Source organism: Anolis sagrei, chromosome 3 (genome assembly GCF_037176765.1).
Source record: "Anolis sagrei isolate rAnoSag1 chromosome 3, rAnoSag1.mat, whole genome shotgun sequence".
NCBI lineage: Eukaryota > Metazoa > Chordata > Lepidosauria > Squamata > Dactyloidae > Anolis > Anolis sagrei.
Genome location: NC_090023.1, coordinates 101,115,838 through 101,129,363, shown reverse-complemented (window position 1 = coordinate 101,129,363; position 13,526 = coordinate 101,115,838). Strand labels below are relative to the sequence as shown.

Sequence of the window (13,526 nt, the reverse complement as noted above, 5' to 3'; positions counted from 1 at the left end):
GGGGAATCTGAGCAATGTGGGGTGTGGGGCGATGAGTTCCCCATGCCCCCTTCTGGGCACCACTGGCTTTACCACAATCTATGGCAATTCCAGCAGCAAATGTAATGAAGTCCATAATCTAACACCATGTGGTAATGACAGTGGAATAGAAGTGACCAAAATCAAAGTGACCAAGGATCATCCTTTTAAACTTTTTTCTTTCAACCTTTAACTTCTCAGTTTCTCTCTCCCTTTCTTTCTTTACATCTCATTTGCCCTTACTTTTTTTTCTTAATTCTCACACAGTGGGTTGCATGGGAGTGGAAAATTATTGCTCCCAAAGTACTCACCAGATCACACTGCACTTTAAAGATTTATAGCACTATTATTTCACATTAACTGCCATGAGAACATCCTATGAAATGCTGACATTTGCAGTTTGGGATTGGGTATTTAGAATTAACAGACCCCATCTTCGCTGTCTATATAATTCAGTTTTTGAATGCAGATTACACTATGTAACATGATTTTTGTTCCTGGGTTATAAAGATCATTTCCTAATTGGTGCTATCATAAAACGTGGAAAAAGTTTAATAAATTGCACAAATGTTGTTTTTGCATGACATCTTGCAGTACATTTTGCTATAGTTTTTCAATGAATATCTCATAGAGTCTCAGTTAATTCAACATAGTTTGTGGCAGTCAGAAAAATGAAGTTTCGGGAGTATAACAACTATTTTCAACATAAGTACCTCACAATTAAACAGGAAATAACACTTTCAAACTAGGAACAGATTTTAAAAATTTTGTTACATAGTTCTATCCATTTTAAACTGGATTATATGATTCAACACTGCCATATAATCCAGTTTAAAGCACATAACCTGCATTTAGAAACTTGATTATATGGTAGTGTAGATGGAGCCAGGCCCCCCTGGTGGTGCAGTGGGTTAAACTGCTGAGCTGCTGAACTTGCTGACTGAAAGGTTGGCAGTTTGAATCCAGGGAGTGGGGTGAGCTGCCACCGTTAGCCCCAGCTTCTGCCAACCTAGCAGTTTGAAAACATGTAAATGTGAGTAGATCAATAGGTACTGCCATAGTAGGAAGATAACAGTGCTCCATGCAGTCATGCTGGCCACATGACTGTTGTCTATGGACAGTGTCAGCTCTTCGGCTGAGAAATGGAGATGAGCACCACTCTCCAGAGTCGGACACGACTAGACTTATTTATTTATTTATTTATTATTTACCATATTTGTATACTGCCCTTCTCAACATGGAGGTGACTCAAGGCAGTTACAGTTGGCAGTCAATGCCCCCAAACAACATAAATACAATTAAAAACATGACATATAATATAAACCATATAAAAGCAATAAAACAATAAAAACCATAAAACACAAGTCCTCGGCGTCTCATCACTATAATCATTTTTCCATCTCTTTGTCCAATCATTCCGTGGATCTCAATCAGTCTGTTACACTGCATCTGCAAATTCCTGCTCAAACAGCCAGGTTTTGACTCTCTTTTGAAATGTTAGGAGGGAGGAGGCTGATCTAATATTCCTAGGGAGGGCGTTCCATAGCCGAGGGGCCACCACTGAGAAGGCCCTGTCTCTCGTTCCCACCAATCGCATCTGTGAAGGGGGCAGGACCAAGAGCAAGGCCTCACCAGATGATCTTAAGTGCCTAGATGGTTCATAGGGACCAGGTGAAACCTTCACCTTTTTAGATGGAGCCAGACAGACAGCTCTTGGCTCTCACTAAACTACAAACTCCAGGATTCTATAGGACCAAAGCAGTTAAAGTGGGATAATAATGCTATAACAATGCAATGTGATATGGCTTTTACATTCGTGGAAGGCTTTTAAATTATGCCAAAGTCTTGTACATCCTCTACCCTGTTTCAGAGTTCTTTAGCTGCACTGTTGTGATAAGATTTGTTGCTCCCATGTAAGTTCTGAAATTTGCCTCTTGATATAACAGCTACTGATTTGCTGTTTGCTTTTCTTTTGCTGCAGAGAGAATAACTGAGGTGAAGACAGACATTTATGTTACGAGTTTTGGCCCTGTATCGGACACCGAAATGGTGAGTTGGCTTTTGTTGTCCCTCCTAGAAACACATAGCTTGGAGAACATATTTTGGAGAACATCCTCCAGGATGCATCTACACTATAGAATGAATGCAGTTTGACACACTTGAACTGCAATGCCTCAAAGTTATGGAATCATAGAAGTTGGGATCTGGTGATGCACTTTTAGTCTTTGACAAAAGGACTGCCATGATTTCACTGCTGAAGTTAGACAGGCGCCCTCCTTGATGGCCTTCCGTAGGGGCCTAAAAACATGGCTCTTCGAGCAGGCCTTCAATTGAGTGTCGTTAAATTGACACTGGAATGAACTAGGACTACGAATTTCGGCTATGACCCCAGGACTTGACGAAGCGGATTTTTAGTATAAGTATATGTTATGTTGTATCTGTCTGGTTTGTATCGTCTTGACTCACTGTACACTGTCTTCTTTGTTGTTGTTCACCGCCCCGAGTCGCCCCCGGGCTGAGAGGGGCGGTCAATAAATGCAAGAAATAAATAAATAAATAAATAAATAAATAAGTCATTGCAGTTAAGATGGTGTCAAACTGCATTAATTTTGCAGTGTCTCTATGGCAATGATGCCTGAAACGTTGTAGTTGTAATGAACAACTTTTCCATACTCTCTGGAAGACTCATGGGACTAGTGGAGCGAACATGTTTTGTCTTTGTTTTATTCCAGGAATATACCATTGATGTTTTTTTCCGACAAAGCTGGAAAGATGAAAGGCTTCGTTTTAAAGGCCCAATGGAACGTCTCCCTCTGAACAATCTCCTTGCCAGCAAGATCTGGACTCCAGATACTTTCTTCCATAATGGTAAAAAGTCAATCGCTCACAACATGACCACTCCCAACAAGCTTCTGCGCCTTAAGGATGACGGGACCCTCCTGTATACGATGAGGTGAGGACACTGCTTTTAATTATCTTTCTGTTATACTTCAACTTGTAGAGCCCTGTATTCTTCACAAGGGAGGCAGAGGGAAAAGTCTTTTACATATATTTATGAGAATATCAAAAGAAAGTGGGAAGCATAATCACCCTTTACAACTAGCAATTAAAGTACAGCTTCTGAACAATGCTGATTTTTTTAGAAAAAAAAAAAATTTCTGAAGAGCAAATGACTCAGAGTAGCTTCCCTCCAGAAAAAAACACCCAGTGGATTGCCATTTTAAGTAGTTGTAGCTGATCAGCTGATTTTGATCTAAGTCAGAAAGCCGAACTTGTCATTTGTTTGATACATCATGAACAATTAAAGTGTAGGGTTTGCTTGTGTTTTAATTTTAAAAATCTTCGTCAATTCTAACCTAATGAAAGAGGTAATGTAGGTGGTGTATAACAGAGGCATTATTTTAGCAGACACCTTTTCCAGCCAGGCAAGTGCTTGTGAATTTAATTGAGATTGGAGCCTTTCAAAGTTTTGCTGAGGCTGATGGTGGGATATAAGTTCCTTTGTGGCTTGGCCACATTGTCTCTTACTGCAAATACATGTTCTGCAATATTTAAGATGGAGTATTAACTTCTTAGAGAATCTGATGAAGTAGGCAGAAATTCAAAGGATAACTGAAAAGATCAAAAAGTGTATCTACAAATGTTTGTATTATGTATAAACATCACAAAAGCTGAGCGACAGTTGCTAACAGTAGTAGGCCACATAACGTTTCCAAGATCTGGCAATGATAATATTTATTTTATTTATCATTTATTTAGAACATTTATACACTGTCTATTTTTGACCTCTGAGGAGGGACTCAGGACGGCTACCAACAGACAACAATTCAATGCCAACACAATATAAACACATAATAAAAATAAATATAAATATACATTGAAACAGTTTGCCAAGTATAAAAGCTAGTATAGATTTCACAATTACAGCACTATGATTTTATTTTAACTTCCATAGCAACATCTTTTGGAATCCTGGTATCTATCATTTAGGGAGAAATATTTAGGATGCTCAGCCAGAAAGCTCTAATGCCTCACCAGACTACCAACTGCATAGTCCATGCAGTCCAGTCAGTGTGGATTTTATACAGTTATGTGGAAGGGACCCAAGTCACAAATAGGAAGCCCAAGATTTGAATATTGTCATTATTATAAAAGTAATAGGTGGCTATATGTAATGTGTGCAAGTTGTATGTCAATTTGGGGCAATCTCATGTATTTCATAGGGGTTCTTAGGCAAGAGATACACAGATGTAGTTTTGCCAGTTCCTTTCTCTGAATTTTTAACTTGCATTTTATTAATCTCTGTTTTGTACCTTTTAATATGTATTTTGTGGGAATACATTTTAATATGTGTATTTTAAAGAATGTTTTAGGTGAATGTGTGTTTTAGCAATGCTGTAACCTGCCTTGAGCTGTGAGGAGAGGTGGGCAAGAAATAATCATTATCATTATCATTATCATTATTATCATTACTACTACTACTACTACTACTACTATATAGCCTACAGCTCCTGGCAGGGCATAGCAAAAAAAAAATGGGGGGGGGGGATAGGTTGAAACTTTTCTTTAGTGAATCATGAATAGTAGTTCCATAATACAAAATAATTTAAATAGTATGCTTCATTCTAAATTTTAAATAGATTTAATTAAATCTATTTTCTATTTTAGTTACAAAATTTCAAGTCTTAAAATAACCGAAAATGACGGTTGATTGGTAATTTATAGTTACAGAAAAGTGCCACAACATCTGTTGGAAACACTTGAAAACTGTGTGAATACACATTGACAGAAATCAGGCTCCATTAATAAACTTTGTGGGACACTCTAAAGTGCTGGTCCAGTCAGTCTTTCTTGCCTCATTGTGCTTTTTATGTATGTTTTCAAACATTTATGAGTTGAAATTGACCTTTTTAACCTGAAAATTATCAGGGCAGGGGTTGAACCCCTAACCCATCCCCCCTTGGCTACAGCACTGGCTCCTGGTGTTCATTAGCAATCTCCCAGTACTTACATTGTACCTATTTCATCTCTCTCATTATCTGTAACATCTTCATACCTAGATTATTATCAGAATTATAATTCGGTAATACATATAAAGTGCTTTGAACACCTGGAAATACTATACAAATATTAAGTACTAGCCGTCCCCTGCCACGCGTTGCTGTGGCCCACAGGGGGGTTCTGTGTGGGAGGTTTGGCCCAATTCTATCGTTGGTGGGGTTCAGAATGCTCTGTGATTGTAGGTGAACTATAAATCCCAGCAACTACCACTCCCAAATGTCAGGATTCTATTTTCCCCAATATGTTCACATTTGGGCATATTGAGTATTCATGTAGAGTTTGGTTCAGATCCATAATTGTTTGAGTCCACAGTGATCTCTGGATGTAGGTGAACTACAACTCCAAAACCAAAGGACACTGCCCACCAAACCCTTCCAGTATTTTCTGTTGGTCATGGGAGAACTGTGCGCCAAGTTTGGTTAAATTCCAAGGTTGGTGGGGTTCAGAATGCTCTTTGATTGTAGGTGAACTATAAATCCCAGTAACTACAACTCCCAAATATCAAGCTCTATCTGTGTTTATATTTGGGCATATTGAGTATTCATGCCAAGTTTGGTCCAGATCCATCATTGTTTGAGTCCACAGTGTTCTCTAGATGTAAGTGAACTACAACTTCAAAACCCAGGGTCAATGCCCACCAAGCCCTTCTAGTGTTTTCTGTTGGTCAGGGGAGTCCTGTGTGTCAAGTTTGGTTAAATTCCATCATTGGTGGTGTTCAGAATGCTCTTTGATTATTAGTGAACTATAAATCCCAGCAACTACAACTCCCAAATGACAAAATGATATTTTTTTGAGTGATGGTCACTCCTTGTGTAGTGAGATGTTTTGTTGCCAAATTTGGTGTGATTTCATTAATTAGTTCTTTTGTTTTTAAGGAACTCATTATGCACAGAGCATTTTTATATATAGAGATTATTAAGTACAAGCAGTTCTACAACAAGATCAATCTTGTTTTGAGAAGGGAATGGGGTGATAACAAAATTTGTGAGTATTGTTTGTGACCAGATTAGAAACAGGTAGTCAGAGATTAAGGCTGGGTGCTTAAGGCTGGATTTCTTTTATTTGTTCGGCGTTCCTACATGCAGGATGGGAGCTTGAAACAGTGAGAGCTTTTTCATATTTCAGTAGGAAGAAACTGGAAAGTTTGTCTTCCCATTTTATCTCCATTGTATAACATTTTATTTAGCTAAGCAAAACTGTTTGCATTTCTAATTAGAAGTTAAATGTGGATGCTTAAGATCTTTTGTTAAAGCTTGTGTGTTTTACACCTTGGGTTTATTAAGTCAGAAGTAAGTGCCATAAAGTTCAATGGGGCTTACTGCCACAGAATAGCAGTTATGCTCCAAACATTTAATTGTGAGATTTTTAGTTTGGTAATTTTTGTTTCTTTTTACATCATGTAAGGAGCTTTGAACCAGAAGGTTCACCACTTTCAGAATAAGACAAGCAGGATTCTCTCCCTGCCCCATTTTTCTCTCTATTGATACGTATGTGGCTATGGGTTCTCCATGAAAGTATGCCTAGGAGGAAATCATGATAGCTAGCATATTGTTAGCTAGCATATCGTAAGCTAGCACCATTAGCTAAGCCCTGTCACTTAGCTCTCATTGAAACAGGTCATGTTCTGTTTTGCCAGGTTATGACATTTGATGCTCTATATAGTACTGCTGTAGGAGAACAGTACATCTTCATAAAGCATGTTGAGGAGATCTGAATATAAAATAATCTTGTAACTTATTTATATTGAGTGTGTCCAGGAAAACATTTTTGCTGTTTTGGGAGGAGGAGTTTTAAAACTGTGGTCTCCCAACTGGGAGTGTGAAGTGGCGCTATACACAAAAGAGAATCAAAATATGCCTGCTGATGGTGACTGTTGCTTTTTAATACAAACTGAAGTGTTTAACTGTTATTTCCTAAAGTGAGACTGAACTCCATTATGAGATGCAAGAAGCAGGCTGGTGAGATTTCAACAGAATTGCAGTTGTGTCACATTAAGGAAAAGCCTGTGAAGTCTTGTGGAAATTATATATTGGGATGGGAACTATATTTCTGTGCAGACATCATTGAAGTGAAATTCCTTACATTTCCCACCATAGTCTACACCAGCAGTTCCCAACATATGGTCCGTGGACCACCAGTGATCCACAAAAACTAAAATAGCCTCACTGTTACTATGAGAGTGACTGGTCTTGTGAAACCCTCTTACAGCTGTGTGTTAAAAAAATTCACACAGCCCCAAAAAAAAAAAAATTGGTGTCTTTGTTTTTAGGTCTATTCCTGGAGTTATTTGGGTGCTGATTCAGAAAACTGCATCAGATAGACCACATCAGCTCTAGATTATTAAATTCTGTGGGTGAGCAGATGGCAACTATGGGATGGCATATGTTCTGTATCAGAAACTAGAGCTGATGTGGTCTATCCAATGCAATTTTCTGAATCAGAACCCCAAATGACCAAACGAACCTAAAGTTGACCAAAAATGGATTCATAATCCTTATGGTACTAATGTTGAAGAGTTGTCCCCCCCATCAAAGTGGTCCCTGGTCAAGTGGACCCTGATCAAAAAGAAAGTTTGGGAACCACTGGTCTGCATTGATTGGGCAAAACCAGAGTTGATTCCCATACATGAAATGCATGATTCCCATGCTTGAACTATATGAAAAGGAAATGTATCATTAACACAGAATGGAACAGAAAGAAAACAAAGCATGAATCTTGTTAGTCCAAATTACATTAGACACATTAAATCAATAGAATTTACTTAGGTATCGAATCACCATTCTCAATGAGTAATTCAGTTCATTTACTTTAGTTAGGACTATCTAAAGAGATTCAGGTCAAAATGTTTGATTAGATCCTGCTTGGGTACAAGGATGGACAAGCCTGTCAGTTCAACTTGCTCCTGTATTTCATTTTTTTAAAAAACACTTCCTATTAATTTTGTTAGTTGTTTTGAGAATCCAGTTAAATTCTAACCAAAAACTAACCAAAACAAAATCAGTCTCGGACAGTCAAACTTTTAGGTATGGGACAGACAAGACTGTTTTGCATCTACCTACCATGTTATTACAAGAAGGATCATACTAGCAGATAATTTTGCTTTGTCCTGTTGTTTAAAAAATATTCAGTTATTTTCTGCCTATGTATAAAAAATATTCAAAATTTTGGAAAAATCTTATCAGGAGGCAAATCATATTAAAATCACACCCATTCCTTGAAGATTATCCTTGATGGTTTTTACCACTAGGAAAGAGATGATTTCCCTTATCCCATTTCTTTATTTTTCCACTCGGGCTACATTTCTGATTTCTAGTTAATTGGAATTACCATGGAGGTTTTACATTTTTTGGATTTGATTATTCATAGAGTCAATAAATAAGTTCTGTCTAGGTATCTCTAGGTCCTCCAGTATGACTTCATGATCAACTTCTTCTGGATCTAGAGAGTCATAGAGGGGTATTCCTTTGGTAAAGCAAAACAAAACATTATTTATTTATTTGTATTTTTCTGCTTTCAATGGGAGCCTGCATTTAAAAACCCCTGTGTCAATGGGCATATGCACCTCAAGAAAACACCCATAGATATGTACAATGATTTCAAGATAAACTTTTTTTCTAAAAAAAAAGTATGCCTTCATATCCTGTGCAACATACACTGTGCTACTGTAATAATTTATATGCTGAAAACAAAAAATGCTTTCTTGCACTATTTTATGAATACATGCACATGCATTGGTATTGTAGTGGAAGGAAAGAAAAGACAGAAATCATCTGAAGGGACTGAAGGCTGTGATAAATGATGCATGGCCAGGATAAAATTTGGAAATGAAAAATGAAGCATTGACGTATTCTTACTGTGTGAGTTCCTTTTTCGGAATAAGATCACTTAATTCAAAACTGCAACCTTGTTGGTGGGGGTGGGGAAGCAGAATTAATGAACAAATAGAAATGAATGAGTGGGGCAAAATTTCGGTTCAGGAGGATTTCTGAAGCATCCCATTGTTGGGTAGCTTCCAACCACTGAGTAGGGAACATTATGTTTGCCAGCTCTGCTGGATGGAAAGAAGATATATCTCATTTCTATGTGTCCTATGAGGGAGGGCTTAATGAACTGATATATTTAGACATGAAAAAAGAAAGAAAATTGAGTTGGAATTTGTTAGTGCTACTCACATTTTTTAAAATAAAATCTATTTTAAGACAGAAAAAGGATTGCTGTGTTGAGGCCAGCTGGACACTGCTGATGCTAGGCATTCTCACTAATTTAGCTGCATTCCTGGTGGTCAGTAAGCGGCCATCCAGACTGTTGCAGTTTTACTAGAGACATCCAAACAACGTCTCCAGTAAAACCGAATTCAGACAAAGCAGGGAAACCCTGATTTGTTCTAAATTAAACACCTGGTAAGACTCAGATCGTAGGTAAGATCCGGGTCATACCAGGTGTGGGCCCTATGTGGATGTGGCTCAAGGACTATGTCATGCCCAATCCACACAGCCATCGTGGTTTTTTGGGTTCCATGAGCCCCCAAAATGGAGAGAGCACCCACTCCTTCCCCCAAACCTCCCAAAACAACCCTTAAAACTTAAAAAATTCAGGCTGCCATTATGGTCCTCCTTGGACTCTCCTGTTGCAAGGAAATGATGCTCCAGGAGATTGGGGGAAGGGCCCTCCTCACACCAGGAGGGTCCAAGGAGGACCATAATGGTGGCTGGGTAAGTTTTTTTAAGATTTAAGGGTTTTTTTGGGGAGTTCCGGGGTGGCTGCATGCCATCTCAATTGATACTGGGATGGTATCCCACTTTGGTGTGCATTTCTCACCTGTCTGGAAGCATTCTAAGAGGCATAGGACTAAATCCAAGTACACTAAGACAATGTTATCAATGTTATCTCTTAACTTACCATCTACTATTAATTCAATGGTTACTTGGGACTAGCAATCAGACATGGGCCACATGAAACCAAAATTTGCAGATCTAGTAAGGACCTCATCTGATGAGCGGCAGGAAACCAGGGTAAAGTGGAGGGAAGCATCTTATCTTGTTCCCTCCCACCTTTCCTCATCTTCTGGGATGGCTAGCCATTCCACATCCTTACCTCGTCAATGCTCATCTTTCCGCCACTTTCTGCCATTTGGAGTCAGTTAACGGCCAACTCTTAAAGATTAATTTTGGGCTTAGTTTCTATGCAGAAATAGGGCCCCACAGAGCCTCACTGGAAGTGCTTCTTATATCATGTGATGGCTTCCCATAGGGCTCCATTTCCCAAAGCGCATGGAGCCCTAAAGCCATGGGATGAAGTCCTGAGAGAGAGAGACCTTTTTGTGAGATTCAGAGATTGGTCAGGCCCTGTCCAACTTTGATGCACTATCAGACAACTTGTTGCTGTTTTCCCTTTTTAAAATGGTGCATTTACGTTTTTTTTACAAGGCAAATTGGAGTCTCAGACTGGACCTACTTTGCTGTATAATCCAGTTTCAGAATGCAGATTAACTGCACTACATGGCAGTGTAGAGTCATATAATTCAGTTCAATGCAGTTAATCTGCATTTTGCAACATTATTTCAAGATGTCTATGCCCTACACCACTGGAGAAATTATATTGTTTAGCCAGTTTTGCACTGCCTGATGTCCGTTGGGAAGTAGAAGCCAGTAATGAAAGGACCAAGGCATTGACATCTCCAGCCCATCCTCTGCTCCGATGTCAGCCAGCCTGCCAACGTCTTAAATCAAGAAATAGCTTCTGAAGATCTACAGAGATACTTTCAGGAACACATCAGCAAGTGAGAGTCCAAAAGTGGCAGGCTAAAACCCAGAACCTCAATCAGTGGCTGATACCAGATGAGAGACTCCCTCCTGGGCACATAGAAAACAGGGCGACTTGGAAGGCACTGAACAGAGTGTGCTCTGGTGCCACAAGATACAGAGCCAACCTTAAGAAATGGGGCTTCAAAGTGAAGTCCACAACATACAAATGTGGAGAAGAGCAAATCACAGACCACTTACTACAATGCAGTCTGAGCCCTGCCACATGCACAATGGAGGACATTCTCACATCAACACCAGAGGCACTCCAAGTGGCCAGCTTCTGGTAAAAGGAAATTTAGTATAATGCCAAGTTTTTAACTTTGCTTGTGATTTTTTATACATTATAGCTATATTCTCAATTTTCTTCTGACAAGAAAAAATTATCTGCATTCTGAAACTGGGTTATATTGCAGTGTAGATCTAGTGATAGAAGCATAGTTTTGTCTTGTAGAGAAGGAATAGCATTGTTTGAATGGGAAAATACTGACATAAAATGAAAAATAAAGTGGGCCACATCTTTTCATCTGAAATTACCACCCTCTGTTATTGCTACCATGTTGGCAGTTAAGAATAGGTATGATGGGAATAGCAAAAGTAACAGGACATTTCTTTCTGCCTTTCAGCAGCTCCCTGTGCAAAGAAGAGTGTACACATACACAGAGGTGTGCATAAACACATTGTTCTTGATGAGTTTCTGTCAGGCTGTTATCTTTGTTGGAGCCTCAAGTTTAGATTGTGCATTCCCTTAGTAATACAAAACCATATCAAAATACCTCAGCAGAACAGTGCTACACCAAGAACGACATTTCTCTCATCAGGAGTGCTCCTGTGATATTTTCCCTGGCAAAATAAATATATGCACTCTGCACTGGCTTATCCATGGGGAAATAGCTGATAGTTGTAAAGTGTCAAGTTGCAAAGTATAATAGGGAGAATGAAGATCAATAAGTACCTTATCTTCACATGCATAAACCATTGTGCAAATTGACAAAGACCTTGTAATGCTTTAGTATAAGAAACCTCTCACATCAAAGGGCAAGAGGAAACTCTCTGATTAAAAAAAAATGGCTAAAGCCAATAGGCTCAAGTCCTGTGACAGAACTGCTCTGTTGCGATAAAGCTCAGGCACAATTCCCTTCTCCCCTTTCCCCAAATTACATGTTTGTAGCCTTATGATGTCACTCATTGATCATTGTGTAGCTCATACAATAATTCCTATCATACTGATACAACTCAGAACTGACTTTTTCATATCTTTGGAGCACACTACACCCCAGATGGTCCACCCACCCCGTAAGCCAGTGGTTCTCAACCTTCCTAATATTGGGACCCCTCAAAGAAGCAGGTATAAATACTACAACAACTACAACTAAAATGCATAAAAGCAAAAAGGGAATAATTTCATCTGGCCTTGTGTTCCATTTTCTTTTCAATACATAAAACAGGCTTTAAAAACACATATGAACTCTGAATCAATAGCGACCACTATATACTTTTTCTTCCTGAGCTCCATATCAGATGGAATTGCACTTTCCTTAAAAAACACACAGGATTTAAATCCAGGGCTAAGTATTGTGAATAGTTTGGTCTGTGGGTTTGATTCCAAATGACAGATTCATATATGGAAGCCAGTTACAAGATGTAGCTTCTTTATCTGACTACTGCAATGTTTAGAAATCAATTCATAGTTTGGGTTGTTGTGAGTTTTCTGGGCTGTATGGTCATGTTTCAGAAGCATTCTCTCCTGACGTTTGGCACACATCTATGGCTAGCATCCTCAGAGGTTGTGAGGGCTGTTGGAAACTAGGAAAATGGGTTCATATATCTGTGGCAAGATGGATGGATGGCATCATTGAAGTGACTGGACTGACCTTGAAGGAGCTGGGGGTGGTGACGGCCGACAGGGAGCTCTGGCGTGGGTTGGTCCATGAGGTCACGAAGAGTCGGAGACGACTGAACGAATGAACAACAACAACATCTGTGGAATGTCCCAAACAGTAAGAAAGAACTTTTGTCAGTTCAAGATAGGTGTGACCGTTTCAATTGGCCACCTTGATTAGCATGTAATGGCCCAGCAGTTTCAAGGTCTGGCTTCTTCATAGTTCATTTACTCTTTTAAAGTATGATTAAAGCAAGCTATTCACAAAGTAGTATTTTCCTTAATGATAAAGGATGGAATATGTTTCAAGTTGGCCTGCAAGTTTGACTCAAGAGGACAATGATCTGGTATTTAAGCAGAGTAATTCTTGTATTCTCCTTTCTGCCCCCTAGAGGGGAGCATTGCTTGGCTTAAAATTTGGAACTAGCTATTTTTTACAATGACTTCAACAGCATTAAGGCAGAGGCTCTATTTTTGGAGAACTACAAAGTTATTACTATGTGGGTATATACAAATAGATTGGGAAAAGCGACATTTTTTTGCCCAGTGCTATAGCTTTGCATAGTATACAGAAAATGAAACTGATAACTGGGGAGACAGTTCATACTGATTTATCTTCTTATTAATATTTTAGAGTGAAATGATTAAATGATTATTCATGTTTTAGAGTGAAATGATTACATGATTCTTACCCTGGGAAGGGAATTGTATTCACTTGGCTGAAATGCACACAAGCAATCCTTTGATGAGCATTTGAAAACCCC

General features: G+C 38.9%; 2 protein-coding genes across 3 annotated transcripts in view; one reads left to right on the top strand and one right to left on the bottom strand.

Moving 5' to 3' along the window:
- GABRA5 (gamma-aminobutyric acid type A receptor subunit alpha5) overlaps positions 1 to 13,526 on the top strand; it is a 100,370-nt gene that overhangs the window by 23,533 nt on the left and 63,311 nt on the right. For both annotated transcript variants that reach the window (XM_060769809.2, XM_060769810.2), the window contains exons 4-5: positions 2,000 to 2,067; positions 2,751 to 2,971. In XM_060769809.2, coding sequence (XP_060625792.2) covers positions 2,000 to 2,067; positions 2,751 to 2,971 — 289 coding nt within the window. The remainder of the gene's footprint in view (positions 1 to 1,999; positions 2,068 to 2,750; positions 2,972 to 13,526) is intronic.
- The window catches only part of GABRB3 (gamma-aminobutyric acid type A receptor subunit beta3), a 288,335-nt gene that overhangs the window by 223,488 nt on the left and 51,321 nt on the right, over positions 1 to 13,526 (bottom strand). The gene's annotated exons all lie outside the window — the stretch shown is intronic.